Genomic DNA, 26,580 nt, shown 5'->3' with positions numbered 1-26,580 from the left:
GAATAGTAGAGGCTGTTCACTGCCCAAAGTCTATCACCAACACAAATTAATATCACACATCACCACATGCTGGTCTGCCTTCCACCAGATCTCCATTTGAAATGTCTAGTATCGCTTTCTTGATCTCTTCTACTCAAAAAATCCCATTTTCCACTTGGCTCCCATAGTGTTCTGCTACTGTCTGCTTTTCTGTAGCTGAAGGCTGTCCTCAACAAAAATACGACATTCTACAGGTATGATCTCACACAACCTGACCATGTCCTGGGCTAAAGTACTATATTCCAACAATATTTAGATAAAAGAACTGTTCTAAATGTTCATTCATACTCAAATCATTTTCAATAAATTACAAATAATGGTTTGTTCATAAATAAATAAACTAGTATTCTTATGCAAGTGCACTCACTCTAAATGACAACAGATTGTCGCTAAATATTGTTCGAAAAATTAACTTCTTAAATTATCATGATGTATTCCCAGTTCCAATCAATAGCTAAAGAAATATTTGGTAAAAATAGTTATATATTCATTAAGTTAATACACAAGTATGAAAAAATATTAGGTATTCATGCTACATTCAATTGCTGTGTTATTGTAGAGAATGCGCTTTTCTGTCACGCATTTGCATAATGAAAAGACATAAAAAATTTAATAAATCAAGAAATAAAATAGATACATATATGTAGCTTTCAGAAATTGGCTGTTCTGCAATGCTATCATCTGAGATATCGTTTGTTAAAATCACATGAAGCATTTAAACCAGAGGTTCATTGTGAAAATGTTCAGTCACATTTATCGTGTTATACTGCCTTAACACTTTCTGGTATCTTGTTCAGAAACACCATGCCACAATGTGCAAAATCGCTTTTAATTTCGGAAAGTATAGTCCAGTGTACATTTATCTGATTTCTGTTCGTGGTTTTGTAAGTATGGACATTAGCTCTGGTTTTTTATGTATATGCATTGTCTTTGGCATAAACAAGAACTTGGAGTATGTACGAACTGGGAACAATAAGTGTGAAGTATTGTTTTGTAGACCAAAGGTACATCTTATTACTTTCTCCTGACAGATGATGCCATTCTTATCTCCATCAGAGTTTCCCCAGAGTATCAACCCATAGTTCAAGTGTGGATGCAAAATGCATAATAGGCCATCAAGAGGTGGTCTTGACTGACACAGCTTTTTAATTTTCTTCTCAAGTATAAAACGCTAGATAACTTATTACAAACATTTCTGTTTGAGTATTACAAGATAACGTATTGTTGAGATGTATGTCTAACAGTTTTACTAACTTTTACTTGAGATTTTTCCTGTCAGTATCACGATTCCTGCAGAAGAAAAGTATCTGTTCTGTTTTATTGTGGTTTAGCTTCAATTTATTATCACTGAGCCACTAATTTGCTTCATTCATCGAGGGCTCAGTCATTTGCAGTGTGACCTTTTCATCTGTATGACATGTGATGAAGCTGATGTCCTCTACATACATCACTGCTTTACACAGTATAAGACTCGACAAGTCATATCACAAACAGGAAAGGTCATACCACAGAGCCTTGTGGAACTCCATAACTTACTTTCAGAAAATAAGATTTTTTGCTTGGATTTATTATCACTGTCTGTTTTCTGTCAGCTAAGTATGATTTCAAAAGCACTAGTTCATTGTAATTTATTCAGTAATGTTCTGTTTTTTTATTAAGGTATTGTAGAAATCCACTTGAGTGACATGGGCGTGTTATCTACTTTCGAAGACATGTAAGACACAGAACACAACATCGTGAACTGTATTAGTTGTAGACAGTCATTTCGAAACCGGTACAGAGACTTGTTTAAGAGGTTTTTACTTTAAAAAAATCATTCAGTTTGCTTCTTACTATGGCTTCAACGATTTTTTGGTATTGGCACTACTGCAACAGGGCTATATTTTTCCAGTGAGTTTCTGTCTCCTCTTTTATGGAGAGTTAAGATGTTGGTTAACTTCAAGTTGCCTGAAAATGCACTATATTTTTACATTAGACCTATAAGGATGCTCTGGGGCTGATTGATTGTATTCACTATTATTTTAAGGATAAAGTTAGACAAACCATAGATATTCTCTACTCTAGATACGCTCGCTCTGAAGACCACATCTAATATACTTAGTGTAGACTGTCTTCCACTGAAATTGACGTTAGCTCCTTCGTTCCAAGAACTGAACAGTCTGTCTGTGCTTCCGTAATTACTGCTTGTCTTGACTTCATCTGTCGTATTAAATTATCCAACATTTATGAAGGAATTATTAAACTCACCTACACTTAAGGGAATGGGCACTTTTTCTGTAGTGGACCTAGTTTCTGTTTTAATTGGATTCCAAGTTACTTTAAATTTGTTGCTGGAATCAAAAAAGTAATCATGTTTGGCCTTTCTCCGAACAAGAATCAGCTCTTTTCTGTATATATTTTTTAGTTTGTTATAAGCAGGTGTAGAGAGAATATGTACACAGGATTTTTCACAACATATTCTTAATCTATGGAGATAAGGTATATACAAATTGTTGGAACTTTTTTCTTCTTGTTGGTATGAAATCAATTAGATTTTGTTTTGAGTGGACAACACTCTTTAAAAGTATTTACAATAGCATGTAGGAAACATTCAGATGCTGACATTATATGATCTCAAAGTATCTAACAGAAGGTTGATTTTAAAATTATGTACATCCCCATCTATATTACTATCGCCAAAGATAAGAATGTTATATCTCCTCACTCTAAGTAGAAAAATTAACAATCTCTCTACATGGTCCTCTGTAACTTTTGAGTCAGTATTTGGAGTGAAGTCTATGAAAATCACAATAACCAAACGTTCAAGGAACTCAGCAGCAACAGCTACAAATTTTCCTTCCTGAATTAAATGCTTAATATCTATTACACTAACCTTAATTTAGATTAAAACTGAAGAAACTGCAAAAAGGTGGGAATTTAAGGAGATGGGACCTGGATAAACTGAAAGAACCAGATGTTTTACAGAGTTTCAGGGAGAGCATAAGGGACAATTGGCAGGAATTGGGGAAAGAAATACAGTAGAAGACGAATGGGTAGCTTTGAGGGATGAAGTGGTGAAGGCAGCAGAGGATCAAGTAGGTAAAAAGACGAGGGCTAGTAGAAATCCTTGGGTAACAGAAGAAATATTGAATTTAATTGATGAAAGGAGGAAATATAAAAATGCAGTAAATGAAGCAGGCAAAAAGGAATACAAACGTCTCAAAAATGAGATCGACAGGAAGTGCAAAATGGCTAAGCAGGGATGGCTAGAGGACAAATGTAAGGATGTAGAGGCTTATCTCACTAGGGATAAGATAGATGCTGCCTACAGGAAAATTAAAGAGACCTTTGGAGATAAGAGAACCACTTGTATGAACATCAAGAGCTCAGATGGAAACCCAGTTCTAAGCAAAGAAAGGAAAGCAGGAAGGTGGAAGGAGTGTATAGAGGGTCTGTACAAAGGCAATGTACTTGAGGACAGTATTATGGAAATGGAAGACGATGTAGATGAAGATGAAGATGAAATGGGAGATACAATACTGCGTGAAGATTTTGACAGAGCACTCAAAGACCTTAGTCGAAACAAGGCCCCCGGAGTAGACAACATTCCATTGGAACTACTGACGGCCTTGGGAGAGCCAGTCCTGACAAAACTCTACCATCTGGTGACCAAGATGTATGAAACAGGTGAAATACCCTCAGACTTCAAGAAGAATGTAATAATTCCAATCCCAAAGAAAGCAGGTGTTGACAGATGTGAAAATTACCGAACTATCAGTTTAATAAGTCACAGCTGCAAAATACTAACGCGAATTCTTTACAGACGAATGGGAGACCTAGTAGAAGCCGACCTCGGGGAAGATCAGTTTGGATTCCGTAGAAATGTTGGAACACATGAGGCAATACTGACCCTACGACTTATCTTAGAAGCTGGATTAAGGAAGGGCAAACCTACGTTTCTATCATTTGTAGACTTAGAGAAAGCTTTTGACAATGTTGACTGGAATACTCTCTTTCAAATTCTGAAAGTGGCAGGGGAAAAATACAGGGAGAGAAAAGATATTTACAATTTTTGCAGAAACCAGATGGCAGTTATAATAGTCGAGGGGCATGAAAGGGAAGCAGGGGTTGGGAAGGGAGTGAGATAGGGTTGTAGTCTCTCCCCGATATTATTCAGTCTGTATATTGAGCAAGCAGTGAAGGAAACAAAAGAAAAATTCGGAGTAGGTATTAAAATCCATGGAGAAGAAATAAAAACTTTGAGGTTCGCCGGTGACATTGTAATTCTGTCAGAGACAGCAAAGGGCTTGGAAGAGCAATTGAACGCAATGGATAGTGTCTTGAAAGGAGGATATAAGATGAACATCAACAAAAGCACAACGAGGATAATGGAATGTAGGCGAATTAAGTCGGGTGATGCTGAGGGAATTAGATTAGGAAATGAGACACTTAAAGTCGTAAAGGAGTTTTGCTATTTGGGGAGCAAAATAACTGATGATGGTCGAAGTAGAGAAGATATAAAATGTAGACTGGCAATGGCAAGGAAATCGTTTCTGAAGAAGAGAAATTTGCTAACATAGAGTATGGATTTAAGTGTCAGGAAGTCATTTCCGTGTAGCCATGAATGGATGTGAAACATGGACGATAAATAGTTTTGACAAGAAGAATGGCTCTGAGCACTATGGGACTCAACTGCTGAGGTCATTAGTCCCCTAGAACTTAGAACTAGTTAAACCTAACTAACCTAAGGACATCACAAACATCCATGCCCGAGGCAGGATTCGAACCTGCGACCGTAGCGGTCTTGCGGTTCCAGACTGCAGCGCCTTTAACCGCACGGCCACTTCGGCTGGCTTAGACAAGAAGAGAATAGAAGCTTTTGAAATGTGGTGCTACAGAAGAATGCTGAAGATTAGATGGGTAGATCACATAACTAATGAGGAAGTATTGAATAGGATTGGGGAGAAGAGAAGTTTGTGGCACAACTTGACCAGAAGAAAGGATCGGTTGGTAGGACATGTTCTGAGGCATCAAGGGATCGCCAATTTAGTATCGGAGGTCAGCGTGGAAGGTAAAAATCGTAGAGGGCGACCAAGAGATGAATACACTAAACAGATTCAGAAGGATGTAGGTTGCAGTAGGTACTGGGAGACTTAGAAGCTTACACAGGATAGAGTAGCATTGAGAGCTGCATCAAACAAGTCTCAGGACTGAAGACCACAACAACAACAACAACTTTAAGTTTTACATAAGATCTGATAAATATGCCTACATTTCCTTCACTCATATTGAATCTAAAAAAAAGCAGATGTTCTTTCTTAGCCATCAGGAATGTACAATTGACTTTCATCTTTTGTGAACCAGTGCACATTGAGACACAGAAGCAGGCAACATTTTCCATATTGACTATATATTTTTGTGGAAGGCAGAAAGAAGTTCAGTATTCATCAATTGAAAACCTAGTTCAGATTTTGCCTCACATAGTAACTGCTCAGGATTTTCGCATTCACAATTATTTTGGTCAGCTTTTGGGTATGTTATTTCATGTCTCAAATTAGATCCATCTTTAATGACCTCGATGTCATGGGACATTAAACCCAATCTTCCTTTCAATTTAATGTCAGTATTTTGTAAATGAGCTGAGTGCCCATGTACAAATTGTATGGGCCCTTTTACATGTTTCCCTGATCTTATCATGGAAGTGCTATTGTGCATACAGTGTTTACTTCTCATTTAGAGCTTAATAAGTATATACAGTCACTGGCAAATTTCTGTTCACTCAGTCTGTTCATACGCAAACTGTGAGTAGTGAAGAATATTATACCAAGATCTGCTTCCTTATTTTGCATTCCAGTCCAGAAAGGATGTGATAAAAAATTTCCTTAAGTACAATAATTCCGTACATCCCCTCTGAATAACTTGCCACAGTGCTGCACATAGTCACATGCTACCCTAATTTCCAAAAAGAAAAGCAATAAAAGGCATACGAGCAGAGCATATGAGCACATACTTCCTGTGTCATCCTAGCAGATCATTCACGTTAAAGGCTTTTTTCTGGCGCTCTCTACCAATCGCTCAAACGAACCTAGAAATCCTTAAGGCGGGTTAACACAAGCATCAAAAGTGTCTCTACATCTAGTGACATACTGTAGCCGCAATGCACTAGCATGTGTGAACTCCCAATTTTAGTGGCGCAAGTTAAGAGACTCAACTTTTGTGATGCCACAAGAAGTTCATTTTGGTTGTACTTTGTTGCGCTTCTTTCGTACCACCACTGCTCCCTGGCGACAGTATTTCGAAACACGAGCAGTCTGTCGCAGTTATCATGCAGTAATTGCTGCTGTACTCCATTCGATTTCAGTTTGTTTTTATTTTATTCCTGAAAAAATGAAAACAATGGTCTACCAATACATTTTCGCAGCTTCTAAACCTACAATAACAACAACCTACGTTTGGACTCTGCAGCAGTGTGTGTGTGTGTGTGTGTGTGTGTGTGTGTAAACCAATTGCATATCCCATGAAGGAAAAAATTAAGAAACATAATGTATGTAACGAAAGAAACGAGTCGTATAAACTTTATAATTTGTGAGACCAAGCATTGTATAAATTGCCTATTATATGCAGGAAATAGCTCCAGAGTGTAATATGGCAGCTGTTAAACTAAAATGTAGTTATTCAAAATGCCTGTATCGACGAATGCAATAAGATTCTCAAATCTTGAAAGATTGGCGTGTCTGCAAATGATATTTACATGGCAGCTGTCGATTAGTCTGCCGTTGTAGACAGCATTTTGTCTCTCATTGTCATTTCTTTTATATATATGTGTTTATTTCCCTGTGTGAAATTTATTTTTTGATCCAGCATTTGGATTTCGTATTCCTCTTACTTAACTCTTGTCATAGCGCTAAGCCCGTAATTTATTCATACACGCTTATGTGAGTTCAATTGACGCCATATTGAAAGCTGTGTAACTACGTAGAATTTGTGGCGTCCTGTGTACTGTAGCTCACGATGTCACTACAGGAAGCAACAAGCTGTGGCGCCACGATAGATGCGTATGCCCTGCCGTACCCTATGAACTACATACACGAACTTTGGCTGTGTTTAGCTTTGGGAAAACCGCCATATGTACTTTTAAATATCTTTGAATTGGAAGTGGCGTTGTGTATAGTGAATTGTAGGAGCGGTAGAAGCTTAGTGGAAAGAGTATTAAAGTTTCCAATTTTTTTTGTGCTGTATATGTAACACGCTTATGCTGTGAAACAAGTGCGTAATAGATTGCTCTTGATACATAGCTAATAGCACGTGTGTGTAAATATTTGACCGGCAGTCGTGGTCTCACAGCAGTCATGAAATTAGTGAGGTAAGTAAATAGTTAATACAAAAGCAATGTTCATATACTATTTCTTCTCTGTTTAGGAAATAGCATAACCTAAGTTTTAAAGTGAACTTCACATAGTGTATTATACTTCAGTGTTGTATGTACAATTTTCGTTGTAAATGTAGCTCGTTTGTAATGGAAGTTTCTTTGTTCTTATTTGAATTGTCTTTTTTTTTATTTTAGAAAAACGACTTGAACTGTAAGCTATTGTTAATTTTTGAGGGGTGTGTGTTAATCGTCTTCCAATTTGCGTTTGTTGATTAACGACGGATTTGTATGTTTTATCGTAATTATCATTTTTGTAGGTTTTTGATGAAGCTTAGCCATGAAACGGTTACCATCGAGCTCAAGAATGGGACCCAAGTGCATGGTACTATTACTGGTAAGTTTCGTGTTAGAGTGAAGTGGGGTAAGTGTAACCATGTTTTGGCATAGTTCAACTTTAACACCAAATTGCCAACTTGTTATTGAAGATATGATTTTGAAATTTCTCATGCTTAAAGTTTGACTTATTGACTTTTAAACAATCTACATTTTGTTTTTGAAAAAAGAAATTATATGGTCAATTAATTGTTTTCCAAATTTTGTGTTGTGAGGTTACACTTGCCCCATGGTTCGGGGCAAGTGTAACCCCGCATTGTTGTACCCATACAGAGCATTGTAAAAGAGGCTTGGGGCAAGTGACCTGATTACCCAATTTTTACTGAATTTGAGGATTTTTAAATTATTAAAATATCTTAAATTTTACTCAAGGTATGAACTTCTTTGCACACGCCTCTTTGTATATTACGAAATACACAGAAAATGTTAATTAAACTAAAAATATGTGTTAGCCTAAACCATAAAACACTGAAACAGAATGCTTCATAGATGATTTATTTTTGTTTTAGGCTAGTAATTGATTAGTTTAAATTCTACAAAAGTAATATTTTTTCTTTAGTAGGCAATTTAACAAAAATAATAAAATATCTAATATCAAGAGAAAAGAAAAATTCACTTTATAAGTTCACTTTCTATTATTTTTCGTGGTAATTGAACTAAAGTTGTTGGCAATTTGTGTTTAACACTAAACTGCCCTAATTCAACTTATTATATTCACACTTAGGCCCTAACTATTATTTAGTCACTGAATGTTGTATGAATCAAATGTAACACCAAATGTCAGGTCTCCCCTGCGACTCAAAGTAAGCTCAGGCAGCACTGAAATGACATCAGAGGATGGAACTTCCGTCTCATCTCTTCTATCAGGCCAGTAGAATGTGGTGCCATGCTTTGTCTTAATTTTGCATCTGAGGAAAATCACTTCTGGATCTCCTAAATCACTAATTTTTGTAACTTGGCCAATAAAATTAACTTTCTTACCTTTTGTTGCAAAAGCTACCAGAACATAGTTTCCAACTGTAATTTTATCTTTGGCTTCAAAAAAGTTTGCCTTTTTCTTCTTCACAGTTTATCATTTCTTTCCTGATATTGTCCAGTGTTATGGTCCCATTTCCTTCAACACTACTTATTAAAGATAGGCCTCCTTCAGTTTCACTTTCTTCACTTGTTGATTGAACTTCAGGTCTTTTTTTCTTGTTACCCACATGAGCAATCAGGAATTTTTTTCCACAACATTCCGAGATGCCATTTCGAATAAAGTAACAGCACTTTGTTTGGAAGATTTACTTTTCATTACCAAGCCCTTTTTTATGTCGATAATGCTTTTTCGTTTTGCTTTCTCCTTATTATTCTTGTTTCCTTTAAAATCTTTTTCTTTATAGATGGCATCTTGAAAAGTGATAACTTCAGCTCCTGGTGCAATCCTTTCTTCTTCGTTTTACCAGTGGGACTACACTGTTGGACTTTGTCACATTTTATAAAAGGAAACGTGGTTTAAAAATATAGTAGACTTAAATAAAAAATAAAATACATCTCACACAAACTCAGTAGGCCAACAAATCCAGCACATCAAGTATTCTGGTATCCATATGTACAGGAAGGCCAGTTTAGTTGATCTAGAGTGATAGCAAAAACAAGGCTACGGCTTAAATAAATAAATCTGTTCCGGTAAGTTTGTTTGGGGCAAGTGTAATCCCCCCCTGGTTACACTTGCCCCAGCCTGTTGGTTACACTTGCCCCACATGGGAAAAAGTTGGGGTAAGTGTAAGCATGCCTGGCATATCAAGAGCTTTATCAGTAGAGTAAAATGAATCTAATATTTGAAATTGTCATGCAAAAGTTAGTTTGTAACCAAAAAATTGTGCAGTTATCTTTAAAACTGCAAAAATGACAGACCACCAAATTCTGAGCATGTCACTCACTTGCAGAGTGAAAATGTAGACGTCAGTTCAAGTCCAAAAATTAATTACCAATTTATGTCAGATTTGACAACTTATGGTGAAATATAACAAAGAAAGGAGTAAATTAATATGTGTGATAGGTCAGAGGTAAAAATACAGCTTCTTTAAGGCACCATAAGCCGTGGTTACACTAACTCCATGGTTACACTTACCCCACTTCACCCTACATAAATGTTACGAGTGTCTTCAGCTGTAGTTGATTGCAATATGCGCCATCAAATGTTTTATTGTATTTCCCATTCGCTCAAAGAAGAACCGTTACAAAATTTATCTTGTGTTGTATAAAATCTGTTCCACCACTTCGAATTTTGTTGTGACGTATTTATATTTCGTAGCGTGGGATTGGTTGAGCTGTGAATTGAACAGTTAACCTTCGTTACTGTTCTCAACGGATTTAACATAATTGGTTTAGTGAGATTTGTGTAACACCTTATTTAATATCCTGTTTGGAAGTAACGTTTCGTAATTTTAGCCATAATGCTCAAATTGTCAGAAATTAGAGAAATAGTATTGTCCTAATTTTGGTTATGTTTAGTTCCCTTATATGTAGTATTTGGAACAAACTTTAGTTCATTCATTGCCGAAACACTTATCAGTGTGCTCTGTAGTGGGGGGGGGTATAACACACTTGAAGCACTTCCTTCGTTATGGCGATTCTTTAGGTGCAGATTCATTCGAATTAGTGTCAATATTTCCTTTTCAGATTCAGATGGAAAAAGAAAAAAAAAATCTGTACACCAGCGAAGTCTAAGTTACAACTTTACCAAGACATTAGCAGTTGAAAGTACTTATTGAATAACTAAGTTACAATGAACTCGTAGATCACCTATAACACATTTTGTATTATAATTTCAACTTTTCATATCTGTGAAAACAGGCACCACTACTATGGTGGGGTTTTGTGAACTGCCATTAAAATTTGTCTGTCTTTCTCCACAAATGAAGCTACAGTGATGTTAAGCACAGTCTCATCTATAGCTTATAAAAGTAAGCTATCAAAATGTCAAACTATAAATTATTTGCCCTTTCATGACAACATTAAGAAATATGTTGGTGTGTGTGAAACCCCAGATCACCATGAAGGGATAAGAATGAATTTGTGTATGAAGGGGCTAGGAAGAGAATGGAGTACTGTTAAATTTAGTATTCTGATGAGATGGTCTGCGGAGGACAGTGTGATCTTGAGAAACACAGTAATCATGTATATGACAAAATTTATCACTTGATTTGCATACTAAGCTGCAACCACTGTGCTGCTTTCTACATGGGCATGACAAGTAACAAGTTGCCTGTCCGCTTGGGGGACACTGCCAAACTGTGGCCAAGGCAGCTGGATCACCAAGGTGCTGAACATGCTGCCCAACATCGTGTGCTTCACTTCAGTGACTGCTTAGACTGCTTAACAATCTGCAATATATCCTACATCCCTGTAACCCTCCTGACCTCAGTCTTTGCTACCCCCTTTGCTGCTTCCACTCCAGCACTATACAGTCTTGTATTCCAACAAACCTACTAGTCGTCTTTCCCACTCTGCTTCTTACTCCTCTCCCCCCACTCCCTCTGCCGCACCAAAAACTTTCTGACTGCACCTAGAAATCCTACACGGTCCCCACCATGTCACTGCATGCTCTCGCAAGCAGCACTATACCTTCCCCCCTCCCAAGCTATCCCTCCGCAACCTGTGCCACATTCTTACTCACACGACAATGCAGTTGCAGCCCAGCAACGGTAACCGGAGACAATGGTCATGTCAAAATTTTGAATATGTGCGTCTTCTATTTCGAAAGAAGGCCTCTTGGCCAAAAAGTTAAACTTATAGCAGTCTTTTTGTTCTACCCGTCCGCAACTCAACATTCCAGCGTATATGGTGAGTTGCATTCTGTCCTTTCGGTAATATTGCCGTTTTCCATATTTCATGCACATTATTGTATGCAAAATCTGGTTGCGGCAGATGATGATTACTTACTGGTGTTTTTACCCCCCCCCCCCCCCCCCCCCCCCCCCCCCCCTCCTGTATCCATTTGTTTATGTGGATGATTTGTAATGATTACTAAGTGTATCATCCTACAGTCTGCGTAGGTGACATTCTCAAGGTAAGCTTTTTAATTGATTTGGTTTAGGGTTTAAGTTACAACTTTTCACTAAATTATAAAATGTGTTCTTCCTTTGTAGTAATTTATATTTTACATACACATTTACTTTTTTGCTTGAAGGTGTCGATGTTGCTATGAACACTCACTTAAAGGCTGTGAAGATGACAATAAAAAACAGAGACCCAGTGCAGTTGGAGACACTGAGCATACGTGGAAATAATATTCGATATTATATTTTGCCAGACTCATTACCTCTTGAAACACTGTTAATAGATGATACGCCTAAAGCCAAAGCAAAAAAGAAGGAAGCTGCAAGAGGTAATATATTCTGTTTTAGTTATAACCATTCTTTTGTGGCATGGCGGATTATATTACACTGCTTGAAGAGAAGTGAAAAATGTGTACAGCTGTAACTTATTCTTTCTATATAGGTGCCAGCAGAGGCCGAGGACGCGGCAGAGCAAGGGGACGTGGGCGTGGAAGGGGCAGAGGAAGAAGATAAGTGTTATCAAGAAAGAAATTGTTCTGTATGTGTTCTGATCAATCTCACAGACTTGAGCATTGTGACACTTCAGTTAGATATGAATCCTTGTGTGTTTGTGTGTAGCTGTATTCACACCATTGGTGTGAGCCGTGTGGTTGTGTTCTTTCCTTAATATGCATAAATTTACTGTGGAAGTTTGTATGTCAAGCATTTTTATTTGTAATATGTAATAAAGATCTATAAGGAAGTGTAATCACATTGCACATTTGTGTGTGTCACTACATTGCTGCTATGCAGTGCAAGGATTTATTTTAAGAGGAGGCTTGAGTGTTCTGTTTCAGTGGATAGATTTGTGTGTCAGTCCTACAATCACTCGATCTCAAATGAAACTTAATTTCACATGGAAACATAGTAACTGTGTTTTGCCTCCACTGACAGTAGTTGGAAAGTTTATTTTTACCATTTTGAAGACAATCTATTCCTTCGAAAACTGTCACACTTCCTCAGACAGTATGACATGTTACATGGAACAGGAGGACGATACAAGAAAAATTATAGGCAAACCTAAATTAGCTGTCTCTGGGAACTAGATTTGAGCTCATGCTGCCAGCTCTGTTTCATGGATGTTCACACAGGGGACAGATAAAGCTTGGAATCTGATTACTTGAATTTTGTCAGTTGTAAGAAAAGATGAAATTGTTTTCCAGTGTAAAAAAAAAATTGGCAAGACCAAAGTTTGCTCTGGAAGAGCCCCGAGTTACGAGAAACTAGAAGTCTTCGTACAGAAGTACTCATGGAAACATTTTCACATTGATTTCTTTGATACAGAAGGAATCGACACACATTGTGAAGGTAAGTGTACCTCTTGCAAGGGTGTGTGAACATGTAATGAATCACACTGTATTGGGCACTCAAAGCAGGTTGAATCCTGAACTTGGTAGTTTATGAGCTTTTATACCACAAATTCTTCCTGTTTCGTGAGAGATACTGGAATGGACTAATGCTTATCCCTTTTTTACAGGTATGACATAAAGGATAAATATTCAGAATAATTCTTATATACCAACAGCTTTTTGTTTTACTGATTTGGGAATATTGCAGTGATAGTTGCGTATCTACTTGCCTAAGTTTTCCATAGCTTTGTAAATAACAATATTAAAATTAGTTTAATGTGGTGACAGGAATAGTATGATTTTTTTTACCCATCAAATTAAGTGCTCTATTTCTGTGAATCCTTTCATTCTAAGGAATTTATTATTTCTCTAATTTTACTTGGGGTGTCATCTCCTATGGTGCTTTGAACTGTTACCAGTAATAATAAAATTATATGATATACTTATTTTTAGTTAATGGTTATGGGTGTTACATGCAAAAAGTTACTTTCAGAACAGTGGAATTTCATTTTCAGTGACTTTGAAAGTGTCTCCTTTTACATTTTATTTGAAAGTCATGTGTTGGGTATTGTTCGGAACTCTTTGTTCTTTTAATTGGGGTATAGCTTAATGCTGGCAACTTTCAGGATAACACATCTGAATATGTATCTGCTTTTCCAAGTCTCTTCAGGTATTTCAGGTGAAATGAATCACTTTACATGGCCTTGATCTGAGAACTGTTTCTCTTTGCAATTGCTGCTTGTTAGCAGAGTATAAATGAAGTCACCACAGTCAATGTTATCTTAAAATAAGTCTGGTGCAGCCATAGTTCCGTCTGCTGCATTCTGGTCATTACCAGTCATTGTTATCACAGTGAAGAACTTGTTGTCAGTATAGATTGTTACCTGAACGGACTTCTGAGGTTTCCATCTTTCATTTACCACAGTTCTGCATATTTGTTTCTTCCTTAGGTATAAAAATTATGTTTATGTTCTTAGTCACTTGACTAGCACATTCAACAAGTGCATTACCATCCTTTAAATTTTCTTGTAAGCACATTGTTCCATGCACTTTGCTTAACAATGCCGCCTACTTCTACGTACCTGTACTGTGCAAAGATACAAGGAATTACCTTTCTCTAATGCCAGTGGAATCCCTGGTTACTTCAAATTATTCCTTTCCCCCCTCCCCCCTTTTTCTTTTAGGAAAAAATGCCCTATAGATGTTGGCAGTTTTACAATATAACTCAAGTCTGACAAATACTCAGCTTCTGCTGAGTTGTGTTCATATCAGCATCTATATCACTAGATATATAATACACACACAGAAAGCACATCATTGCTGAAACTTTCATGAGTGGTTGAAATTTGTTGGTGTGCTTTCGACTATTCCCAGGTCATTATTTCTTTATTCCCAACATTGCAGCTAAGTCTCATTCCACTTATTCACTACTATTGTTTCCCCACCCCCTCCATGTTACTGCATCCATCCCACATGATACTTGCATTCTGGCCAGAGTTGGCAGTTATGTATACTAGGTGTGTATTAATGGTAGGGTTTCTCTTTTGCTGATCAAGACTGTGGCCGAAAGCATTTTGTGTCTTAATTGTGCCTGTCTGCAATGTAACGTGTTTTCTTTTTTTCAAGTTGTTTTGTTAGGGAAACATCTGTAACAACTGTTCGGCCCTCCGAAATAGTTGTTCAAAAGCTATAGCATTATACTTTTTGCAAAGTTTGTGTCCTATTTAAGTCAAGACGTGTAGAATATATAAACACATTTGCACAATTCGAAAACCTGAATACCACATTTATTCCTGAATATACAGTAAAAATGAAAAGTGTCCTCTAAGTGGATACCATGGTTTCATCTATGGCAACGAAACTTTCTTTGCAACACATCCTCTATCTCTGTTAACTTCTGAGTTTTAACACCCTCTTTGGCTGATTTAATAGTGAAATGGATGCAGTTGAGGATAACCTGAAAGAAATTTCTGCTGCTTATTTTAGGCAAAATGTCATTCTTGAACACAGGATTTGTACTGCAATAATCCTCTATTGTTAGGCATTATCAGTCCATTGTACATAATAATGCCAAAAAATTTGTGTATACCTTCTTGATTCATTTCTTTCCAAACTCCATCCATGCATTTTTCTTACATATTTGCTGTTTAAAATCTTAGCAGCATTTCAATTGGATTCAGTTACAATCAAATTAATCACTTTCTTGTCAAACAATACATGTAGTTAAAAAGTATTCCTATTTGTAGTATACATCTACATTTATACTCTGCAAGCCACCCAACGGTGTGTGGCGGAGAGGGCACTTTATGTGCCACTGTCATTACCTCCCTTTCCTGTTCCAGTCGCGTATGGTTCGCGTGAAGAACCACTGCCGGAAAGCCTCCGTGTGCGCTCGAATCTCTCTAATTTTATATTCGTGATCTCCTCGGGAGGTATAAGTAGGGGGAAGCAATATATTCGATACCTCATCCAGAAACGCACCCCCTCAAAACCTGGACAGCAAGCTACACCGCGATGCAGAGTGCCTCTCTTGCAGAGTCTGCCACTTGAGTTTGCTAAACATCTCCATAACGCTATCACGCTTACGAAACAACCCTGTGACGAAGCGCGCCGCTCTTCTTAGGATCTTCTCTATTTTCTCTGTCAACCCGGCCTGGTACGGATCCCACACTGATGAACAGTACTCAAGTGTAGGTCGAATGAGTGTTTTGTAAGCCACCTCCTTTGTTGATGGGCCACATTTTATAAGGACTCTTCCAGTGAATCTCAACGTGGCACCTGCCTTACCAACAATTAATTTTATATGATCATTCCACTTCAAATTGTTCTGTGCGCATACTCCCAGATATTTTACAGAAGTAATTGCTTCCAGTGTTTGTTCCGCTATCATATAATCATACAATAAAGGATCCTTCTTTCTGTGTATTCGCAATACATTACATTTATCTATGTTAAGGGTCAGTTGCCACTCCCTGCACCAAGTGCCTATCTGCTGCAAATCTTCCTGCATTTCGCTGCAATTTTCTAATGCTGCAACTTCTCTATATACTACAGCATCATATCCGGATCATATCCTTTTCACGGATATGATGCTGTAGTATACAGAGAAGTTGCAGCATTAGAAAATTGCAGCGAAATGCAGGAAGATCTGCAGCAGATAGGCACTTGGTGCAGGGAGTGGCAATGCAATGGTCCCATAACACTCCCCTGTGGCATGCGAGAGGTTACTTTAACGTCTGTAGGCATCTCTCCATTGAGAACAACATGCTATGTTCTGTTTGCTAAAAACTCTTCAATCCAGCCACACAGCTGGTCTAATATTCTGTAGGCTCTTACTTGGTTTATCAGGTGACAGTGTGGAACTGTATCGAACACCTTCCAGAAGTCAAGGAAAATGGCATCTACCTGGGAGCCTGTATCTAATATTTTCTGGGTCTCATGAACAAATAAAGCGAGCTGGGTCTCACACAATCGCTGTTTCCCCCCTGCGGGTCCGGGGGTTAGAATAGGCCCGAGGTCTTCCTGCCTGTCGTAAGAGGCGACTAAAAGGAGTCCATCCCCCTCAAGGGGGTAGTTAGCGCCCGCGTCCGGAGACGGACGGTCCCACGACCTATATTTGTGGTCTTTTTGGTTTTTCACTTCTCGTTTCTTCCTTCTTTGGTTGGTTCCTTTCTTTGTTCTTCTCCATCTCACTGTCTTCCTTACTCTTTCCCTTGCCTTCTTTCCCTTGCCTTCTTTCCCTTGCCTTCTTTCCCTTGCCTTCTTTCCCTTGCCTTCTTTCCCTTGCCTTCTTTCCCTTGCCTTCTTTCCCTTGCCTTCTTTCCCTTGCCTTCTTTCCCTTGCCTTCTCTGGTCTCCGCTTCGGCGTTTGAGTCAGTCTGTCCTCTCTCTCTTCCTTTCCTCTTCTTCCTTCCTCCCTGTGCTTGCCTGAAGGCCGACCCACGCGTTCGCACGCGTAGCCGGTGACGGGGTAACGCGTAATTCCCCGTCCTGGGTAGACAAGTAAGGCATGCATGTACCCCCTGGTAAAGGCCAGGCCCAGGGAGGGGTGATTGCCTGAGCTGATACCTTCTGACCATGCCGATTGGTCCCTCCGTCTGTTTCTCGGGAGGTGTGACCTGAGGTGTAAACATTCACCTAAGGCGGGAGTGCCCTCTGAGAGGGTCCCCATAAGGAAGGAGCGCGCCATCGGAGATGCTGGCAATCATGGGGGATTCCTCCGCAATGGATTTCTCTTCTTCTCTCTCGACTTCTGCCCACAAACGGAAACATGACCAGCCACCAGTGATAAAAGTACTACCGCCTACCCCACAGTTCCTAGTCATTTCTCGATCTGAGGACGGAAAGGATTTTTCCTCTTGTCAACCCTTTCGTTATCCAGAAGGGCGTAGGTGCCATAGCCGGTACTGTTAAGTCTTGTACGAGGTTGCGTAATGGTACCTTGTTACTAGAAACTGAGAGCGCCTTTCAGGCACAGAAACTGCTTCGAGCCACACTCCTGTACACGTTCCCTGTCTTGGTGGAGGCTCACCGAACTTTGAATTCGTCTCGTGTGGTCTATACTAGATCCCTCGACGGATTGACTGACGAGGAGATTATCTTTCCTCGCTGAGCAGGGCATGACGGCTGTCCATAGGGTCATGAAAAAGGTCAACAATGACCTTGTACCGACCCGGAAACTTTTCTTGACCTTTGATAGTGTTAAGCTGCCATCGCGCATCAAAGCGGGCTACGAGGTTATTTCTGCTCGCCCCTATGTCCCGACACCTACGCGCTGCTACCAGTGTCAGCGTTTCAATCACACTCGACAGTCTTGTTCCAATTCGGCTAAATGTGTCACTTGTGGCAGGGATGCCCATGAGGGTGACTGTCCACCTCCGTCTCCTCGTTGTGTGTACTGTCAGGGTGACCATGCAGCATCCTCCCGTGACTGTCCCGTCTATAAGGAAGAACGCTGTATCCAAGAAATTTGGGTCAAAGAGAAAGTGTCCACCTCGGCTGCTCGCAAGCTATTGGCTAGTAGGAAGCCCACGCTGCTCCCAGCGGGGAAATACAGTACTGTCCTCGCCTCTCCTCGGACTACCAGGGAGGAAGCAACCCAGACATGCGATCTGACCTTCAGCACCACGGTCGTCCGTTCGGCCAGTGCTAAGATCGCGCGGTCGACATCTCCTCTTCCTCCCATCACCCCACAGACACCAGCCCCTTCATCAGCTCCTGCTAAGATGAAGACCCAGAAGTCAGATGCACGGGCCTTCAAGAAGGAACCATCCCGTGCAGACTTCCTACGTACCTCGACCTCCCAGCCATCGACCGGTACTTCCACCAAACGACCTTCCAAGAAGGCTCATAGGAAGCACAGTTCTCCTTCTCCGCCACGGCGCATTTCTTCTCCTGCGCCACCCAGCGGTTGCCGCCCCAGGCCGTCATCCGTTTCGCCTGGCCGCACCGCTGGTAGCCGAACATCTGGCCGTTCACTGGCGGAGGAAGCTCCCCCTCCCGGCCATCTTACCAAGATGGCCGATGAACCTATAGAACCAATGGACGATGACTGTCCGCCTTCTGATAGCGGCAGCAGTGCTCGCTCGAAGCCAGGCCTTTGCGGTGACCCCTTCTTTCATCTTCCTTTTCTTCTTACGAGGGCACTTATTCACTGGAATATTCGCAGCATTCGCTCCAACCGAGAGGACTTGAAGTTGCTGCTCCGCTTGCACCGTCCGCTCGTCGTAGCCCTCCAGGAAACGAAGCTACGCCCATGCGATCAAATTGCTTTGGCACACTACACCTCTGTGCGTTTTGACCTACCCCCTGTGGTAGGTATCCCGGCTCATGGAGGGGTTATGTTGCTGGTCCGGGATGATATTTACTACGATCCCATCATGTTGCACACCAGCCTGCAGGCAGTTGCCATCCGAATTACTCTCCCCACTTTTACATTTTCCATTTGTACCGTTTACACTCCATCGTCGTCTGCCGTTACTAGGGCAGACATGATTCAACTTATTGCTCAGCTACCTGCACCATTTTTGTTAACTGGAGACTTCAATGCCCACCATCACCTTTGGGGCTCTCCAGCATCCTGCCCGAGGGGCTCCCTGTTAGCAGACCTTTTCAACCAGCTCAATCTTGTCTGCCTCAGTACTGGCGCCCCTACTTTTCTTTCGGACACATCTCACATGTTGGTTCCTACATAGTAGATTCGGGGTTTCCAGAAATGACATGATACTCGAGCAAAAAACATGTTCTAAAATTCTATAACAGATCGATGTCAAGAGATATAGACCTATAGTTTTGCGCATCTGGTCGATGACCCTTCTCGAAAACTGGAAGTAACTGTGCTCTTTTCCAATCACTTGGAACCTTCCGTTCCTCTAGAGACTTTGAGTACACGGCTGTTAAAAGGGGGGCAAGCTCCTTCGCGTACTCTGTGTAGAATCGAATTGGTATCCCGTCAGGTCCAGTGCACTTTCCTCTGAGTGATTTCAGTTGCTTTTCTATTCCTTGGACACTTATTTCGATGTCAGCCATTTTCTCGTTCTTGCGAGGATTTAGAGAAGGAACTGCAGTGCGGTCTTCCTCTGTGAAACAGCTTTGGAAAAAGATGTTTAGTATTTCAGCTTTAGGTGTGTCATCCCCTGTTTCAATGCCATTATCATCCCAGATTGTCTGGATATGCCGTTTCGATCCACTTACTGATTTAACGTAAGACCAGAACTTCCTAGGATTTTCTGTCAAGTCGGTACATCGGATTTTACTTTAGAATTCACTGAAGGCTTCACGCATAGCCCTCCTTACGCTATCTTTGACATCGTTTAGCTTCTGTTTGTCTAGAGATTTTGGCTGCGTTTAAATTTGCAGTGAAGCTCTCTGCTTTCGCAGTAGTTTCCTAACTTTGTTGTTGAACCACGGTGGGTTTTTCCCGTCCCTCACAGTTTTACTTGGCACATACCTGTCTAAAATGCATTTTATGATTGCCTTGAACTTTTTCCATTAACACTCAACATTGTCAAGTGTCGGAACAAATTTTCGTTTTAATCTGTTAGGTAGTCTGAAATCTGCCTCCTATTACTCTTGCTGAACAGATAAACCTTCCTCCCTTTTTTTTATATTCCTATTTACTTCCATATTCAAGGATGCTGCAACGGCCTTATGATCACTGATTCCCTGTTTTGTGCAGAGTCAAAAAGTTCAGGTCTGTTTATCAGTAGGTCCGAGATGTTATCTCCACGAGTCTGTTCTCTGTTTAATTGCTCGAGGTAATTTTTGGATAGAGCACTCAGTATAATGTCACTCGATGCTCTGTACCTACCACCCGTCCTAAACATCTGAGTGTCCCAGTCTATATCTGGTAAATTGAAATCTCCACATAAGACTATAACATGCTGAGGCAATTTATGTGAAATGTATTCTAGATTTTTCTCTCAGTTGTTATGCCACTAATGCTGCCGAGTTGGGAGGTCGGTAAAAGGAGCCAATTATTAACCTAGCTGGTTGTTGAGTATAACCTCCACCCATAATAATTCACAGGAACTATCCACCTCTATTTCACTACAGGATAAACTACTACTAACAGCGAAAAACACACCACCACCAGTTGCATGCAATCTATCCTTTCTAAACACCGTCTGTGCCTTTGTAAAAATTTCAGCAGAATTTATCTCTGGCTTCTGCCAGCTTTCCGTACCTATAATGATTTCAGCTTCGGTGCTTTCTATCAGTGCTTGAAGTTCTGGTACTTTACCAACGCAGCCTCGATAGTTTACAATTACAATACCGATTGCTGCTTGGTCCCCACATTTCCTGACTTTGCCCCGCACCCTTTGAGGCTGTTGCCCTTTCTGTACTTGCCCGAGGAATTATTATTTATTTCTCTTCATCTGTAAGTGCAGTGGTTGCAGACTGACTGACATTTTGAAACAAGATCATTCATTGGGCCATATGAATAAAACTGAAGCACGAGCTTTGAGCAAAAGGTAGAAGTAAGAGCATTCACTTGGAAGCAAAAGGTAAAAGCAGAAGCATTAGCTTCTGATTGTAAGAATAACCTTTTTCTTTTCATCTCTACCTTTTACTTCTAACACAGTTGCAAAAGCTCCTAGCCACCTGCTTGGTACGCATTGTCAGCAAACCATTGTTGAGCAAGAGCAGGCTTCATCACTGTTTCCTTTGCTGTGCGACTGAATTTCGCTTCATATATTTTAAGTGAGTACTGTCACTTATCGACTGAAGCTGTCCGATTCAGATGAAAGCTCGATATGTGCAGAAAGTACAATGTTTTTAGTCACGACTTTAGAAAATCATCCTGAGTTATTAGAGAAGTCACAACTTCCAGAAGGAAAAAGAAAGAAAGAAGAAGCAATCCTAAATGTTATACATTCATTTGAAACTGATATCAAATTGACAGGAAACAGTTGCTAAAGAGAACAGAAAGGGAACCGATTGTTTTAAATGTTTGGGAGAAAAAGCTGTACTGCTTGCTACAAGGAGATGGGAATCCTACAATGAACCAGATACCAGGTAAGATAAATTATAAGCTCGTGTGGTGTTAATATTTTTTTATTTTCATTCGGTTAAAAAATTACACACAATCTGTAAGTCGTCGTCCCCCCCCCCCCCCCCCCCCCCCCGGCCCAAATCGTTAACTTTCAGGGGCAGTGACACTAGGGGTTGCACCATCGCCAGTAGAGCACTCCAACTCATCTGGTAAGATTCAGTTCTAGTTAAACAAAATTAATTATTGCTACTTATAAAGATACTAGTGGAGATTTGTTTTTTGTGAGAGTAGCTAAATGTTCTTATTACTGTATCATAAGTATTACTACTATTACTATTATTAGTGATGCTAGCAGTAATATGATATGTAAGAGCCATGTTTGCTATTTTGTTTCATTAAGTGCCATGGCTAGAGTTAATGTGGGCCACCAACATTTTGTAACCCTTTGCGAAGGAAAGTTTCCGCTGTTATCTATGTAAAGTAAATCATCATAAAAATGCAAACATGCATCAAGTTCTACCGTTGTATACATCTCTGGCATACATATGTGTTTCTAAGAACAGATGTCACACCTCGTGCTGGCCCACCATCCTCTTCGTCTAGAGCAAGTCCATATGCCAGGCCACCACCCTTGAAGGAAGGAGCATTGCCAGAAACAGACGAGACGAAGATGCTCAGTAACACAGAATTACATAGGCTGGTGCTGCTGGAGCAACTGAAGCTCACGACTGCAAATGGAAAAAGAATTTACATTAATGAACTTCCTTAATATAAAGATGAATAATGTAAAAAAATTTGCGACAGGAGGAGATGAAAATAGTTTTAATTTATATATCATTCTGTAGACTGTTAGTCCTTTTGTTGTAGACAATCAGTAGTTTTGTATCTTTTCGTAAATAAAAAATTCTAAATCCTGCATTTGTATTAGAGCTGCAATTTCTTGTCTTCTTTGACGTCCTCTCCGAAGAATATCCACTTCAGTTAAAGGCTCCTCCTCATCGTTATCACTATCTTCATGTAAATCCTGTGCCGTGTCTTCAAAATCTTCATCTTGTAGATGTTTCGCAACATTATGCAGTATAAAGCAGCAAGCTATTATTGTTGGAACATTTAGTAAGGCGACTCTACACATATACTGCAAAATAGGAAACGGCCTCTTCAGCTGACCAAAGCAACGCTCTATCACAACTCCTTTTTTTAAAAGGTTATTGAATAACTTGTGACTGTCCTCAGTTGGATTACAAAATGGGGTCATCAACCAGGGCTCTAGGCCTTCATCACTCAAAAGAACAGTGTTCTTACATTCGCTAAGCACTTTCCAGAAACTTGAATTTCTCCAGATCTGATTGTCATGTAATGACCAGGGCCAGCTAGCCTAAACACTAGTGAACTGTCCCTTCACGTTGCATGCAGCCTGCATATTTATACTAGCAAAACCCTTTATGTTGATATATTTGTCGCCAAATTGCACAGGTTTTGGAATTATCACATGTGTACAGTCAATTACACTAATAACACTTGGGAATTTGTATTTTTGTAGCCACTCATTTTTAGCCGCAGTAACATTATGCGTTGGCGACGGAAACTTGATCCACAGATTAGCTTTTTCCATTATCTTTTTACACTACTGGCCATTAAAAATGCTACACCAAGAAGAAATGCAGATGATAAACGTGTATTCTTTGGCCAAATATATTATACTAGAACTAACATGTGATTACATTTACATGCAGTTTGGGTCCATAGATCCTGAGCAATCAGTACCCAGAACAACCAACTCTGGCCACAATAACGGCCTTGATACGCCTGGGCATTGAGTCAAACAGAGCTTGGACGGCGTGTACAGGTACAGCTGCCCATGCAGCTTCAACACGATATCACAGTTCACCAAGAGTAGTGACTGGCGTATTGTGACGAGCCAGTTGCTCGGTCACCATTGACCAGACGTTTTCAATTGGTGAGAGATCTGGAGAATGTCCTGGCCAGTGCAGCAGTCCAACATTTTCTGTATCCAGAAAGGCCCGTACAGGACCTGCAACATGCGGTCGTGCATTATCCTGCTGAAATGTAGGGTGTGGCAGGGATCGAATGAAGGGTAGAGCCAGGGGTCATAACACATCTGAAATGTAACGTCCACTGTTCAAAGTGCCTTCAATGCGAAAAAGAGGTGACAGAGATGTTTAACCAATGGCACCCCATACTATCACGCCGGGTGATACACTAGTATGGCGATGATGAATACACGCTTACAATGTACATCCACTGCGATGTCGCCAAACACGGATGCGACCATCATGATGCTGTAAACAGAACCTGGATTCATCTGAAAAAATTATGTTTTGCCATTCGTGCACCCAGGTTCGTCGTTGAGTACACCATCGCAGGCGCTCCTGTCTGTGATGCAGCGTCAAGGGTAACCGCAGCCATGGTCTCCAAGCTGATAGTCCGTGCTGTTGCAAACGTCGTCGAACTGTTCGTGCAGATGGTTGTTGTCTTGCAAACATCCCAATTTGTTGACTCAGGGATCGAGACGTGGGTGCACGATCCATTACAGCCATGCGGATAAGATGCCTGTCATCTCGAGTGCTAGTGATATGAGGCTGTTGGGATCCAGCACGGCGTTCTGTATTACCTTCCTGATCCCACTGATTCCATATTCGGCTAACAGTCATTGGATCTCGACCAACGCGAGCAGCAATGTCGTGATACAATAAACCACATACTGACCTTTATCAAAGTCGGAAATGTGATGGTACGCATTTCTTCTCCTTACACGAGGCATCACGACGACGTTTCACCAGGCAACGCCCCCCCCCCAGGGGGTCCACAACTCTTTTGTGGACACGTGCGTAGCGAGCACGGGACCCCGAGCTAATGTGGCCCTCCTTCCTTTTCCGGGCTGCATACCTTCCCTTCCCTTTCCGCATCCCTCCCCGTCCCCCATCTTCGCCCCCCCCCCTCACCTCTGTCTCTTTCCTTCCTTTCTCCCCCTCTGGGAGTATGGTTTGTGCCTACGTCCGGAGACGGACGCTCGAAACTGTTCCAAATTCCTTGCTCTTACACTTGCCAGTCCTCGTCCTTCCTCTGTCCTTCTCTTTTCCTCCCCTCTTCTCCTTGCCCTTTTCTCCGCTACGGCGTTTGAGACCCCCTCTTCTTTCCTTTCCCTTTCTCTTCTTTCCTCCCTGTGCGTGTCTGAAGGCCGACCCACGCACTTCCATGCGTAGCCGGTGACGGGGTAACGCGTAATTCCCCGCCCCGGGTAGACAGGTAGGACACGTACGTACCCCCTGGTAACGGCCAGGCCCAGGGAGGGGTGATTACCCGAGCTGATACCTTCCGAAAGTGCCGATTGGTCCCTCCGTCCGTTTGTCGGGAGGTGTGACCTGAGGTGTGAACAATCACCTAAGGCGGGTGTGCCCTCGGCGAGGGCCCCCACAAGGGAGGAGCGCGCCATCGGAGACGCCGGTAATCATGGGGGATTCTTCCGCAATGGTTTCCTCACCTTCCACTATGTCTGCTCACAAACGTAAGTTCACTGAGTCTCAGCCACAGACTGTTCTTCCATCGTTGCCACAGTTCCTTGTTGTTTCTCGGTCTGACGAAGGTCACGACTTTTCCACGGTCAACCCTTTCATTATACAGAAAGGTGTCGACGCAATTGCGGGTCCTGTAAAGTCTTGTTCCAGATTACGGAACGGCACCCTGTTGTTAGAAACACACAGTGCCCTCCAGGCTCAAAAATTGCTGCGTACTTCTCTGCTCCACACCTTCCCTGTCCGGGTGGAACCGCACCGTACCTTAAATTCCTCGCGTGGAGTCGTTTATACGCGCTCCCTCGATGGATTGTCTGACGAAGAAATTCAGCATTACCTGTCTGACCAGGGCGTCACAGCTGTTCATCGGGTTATGAAAAGGGTTGATTCGAACATCATTCCAACCCGCACTGTCTTCTTGACATTTGACAAAGTTCAACTCCCATCAAAAATCAAAGCAGGCTATGAGATAATTTCCGTTCGCCCTTATGTCCCAAACCCTACGCGTTGCTATCGATGTCAGCGGTTCAATCATACCAGCCAGTCCTGTTCCAATCCGGCCAAATGTGTTACTTGTGGCAAGGATGCCCATGAGGGTGCTTGTCCACCTCCATCCCCTCGCTGCATCAACTGTATGGGTGACCACGCTGCCTCCTCTCGAGATTGCCCCGTTTTTAAGGATGAAAAGCTCATCCAGGAAATAAGAGTGAAGGAAAAGGTGTCGACCTTTGCTGCTCGAAAGTTACTCGCCAGTCGACAGCCCACCGTGCCTCAGAAAGGTACATACAGCGCTGTCCTTGCTTCTCCTCGACCAACAAAGGAGGCGGCCACGCAGACTTGCGACTTCACCTTTAGTACCACGGTCGTCAGATCGGCCAGCGCAAAGATCGCCCGTTCAACCTCACCCCTTTCGCCTGCCCACTCTATGGCTCACCCTTCATCGGGTTCTGTTAAATCTCGAGCCCAAAAGTCAGACGCCAAGTCTTCGAAAAAAGAGCATTCTCGTCAAGAGTTTTTACGTACCGCAACTTCACAACCATCGGTTCCTCCTTCATCTAAACATCATACTTCTAAGAAGGCTACGAAGAAACACAGTTCCTCTCCTTCTCCGCCAAGGCGTGTCCCATCTACAGCACCACCTGGCGGAAATCGCCCTCGGCCATCTTCTGTGTCGCCGAGGCGCACTGCTGGTGGCCGGTCAACTGGCCGATCGTTGGTGGCAGGAGCTGCTCCTGACCAACCTATGGATCAGGATCTTCTGCCTTCGACTGAATGCCATTCCATGCTGTCGGTCGCAAGCTCTGAGCAGTCGTTGAGTTGACAGCACCCTTGGTCACGTTCCT

General features: G+C 41.3%; 2 protein-coding genes across 2 annotated transcripts; both read left to right on the top strand.

Moving 5' to 3' along the window:
* Nucleotides 1-7,146: 7,146 nt before the first annotated feature.
* Nucleotides 7,147-12,571, top strand: LOC126470036 (small nuclear ribonucleoprotein Sm D1). The gene is made up of 4 exons (XM_050097532.1): nt 7,147-7,381; nt 7,705-7,781; nt 11,955-12,152; nt 12,266-12,571. The coding sequence occupies exons 1-4, from the start codon at nt 7,368-7,370 to the stop codon at nt 12,334-12,336; spliced, it is 360 nt and encodes a 119-aa protein (XP_049953489.1). The 5' UTR covers nt 7,147-7,367; the 3' UTR covers nt 12,337-12,571.
* A 5,042-nt stretch (nt 12,572-17,613) lies between these two features.
* On the top strand, nt 17,614-22,287 carry LOC126470014 (uncharacterized). The gene is made up of 2 exons (XM_050097493.1): nt 17,614-21,727; nt 22,268-22,287. Exon 1 carries the CDS (start codon nt 17,830-17,832, stop codon nt 19,402-19,404), a length of 1,575 nt encoding a protein of 524 aa, XP_049953450.1. The 5' UTR covers nt 17,614-17,829; the 3' UTR covers nt 19,405-21,727; nt 22,268-22,287.
* The last annotated feature ends 4,293 nt before the right edge of the window (nt 22,288-26,580 follow it).

The sequence above is a fragment of the Schistocerca serialis genome, chromosome 1 (genome assembly GCF_023864345.2).
Source record: "Schistocerca serialis cubense isolate TAMUIC-IGC-003099 chromosome 1, iqSchSeri2.2, whole genome shotgun sequence".
Classification (NCBI taxonomy): Eukaryota; Metazoa; Arthropoda; class Insecta; order Orthoptera; family Acrididae; genus Schistocerca; species Schistocerca serialis.
The sequence above is the reverse complement of the archived record's forward strand: the minus strand, read 5'-3'. Positions and strand labels throughout refer to the sequence as shown.

Coding starts and splice junctions, on each gene's coding strand:
- LOC126470036 (XM_050097532.1), top strand. Junction 7,782..11,954: donor AGTGCATGGTACTATTACTG/GTAAGTTTCGTG, acceptor TTTTGCTTGAAG/GTGTCGATGTTGCTATGAAC. Junction 12,153..12,265: donor AAAGAAGGAAGCTGCAAGAG/GTAATATATTCT, acceptor CTTTCTATATAG/GTGCCAGCAGAGGCCGAGGA.
- LOC126470014 (XM_050097493.1), top strand. CDS start 17,830: ATGACGGCTGTCCATAGGGTCATGAAAAAGGTCAACAATGACCTTGTA.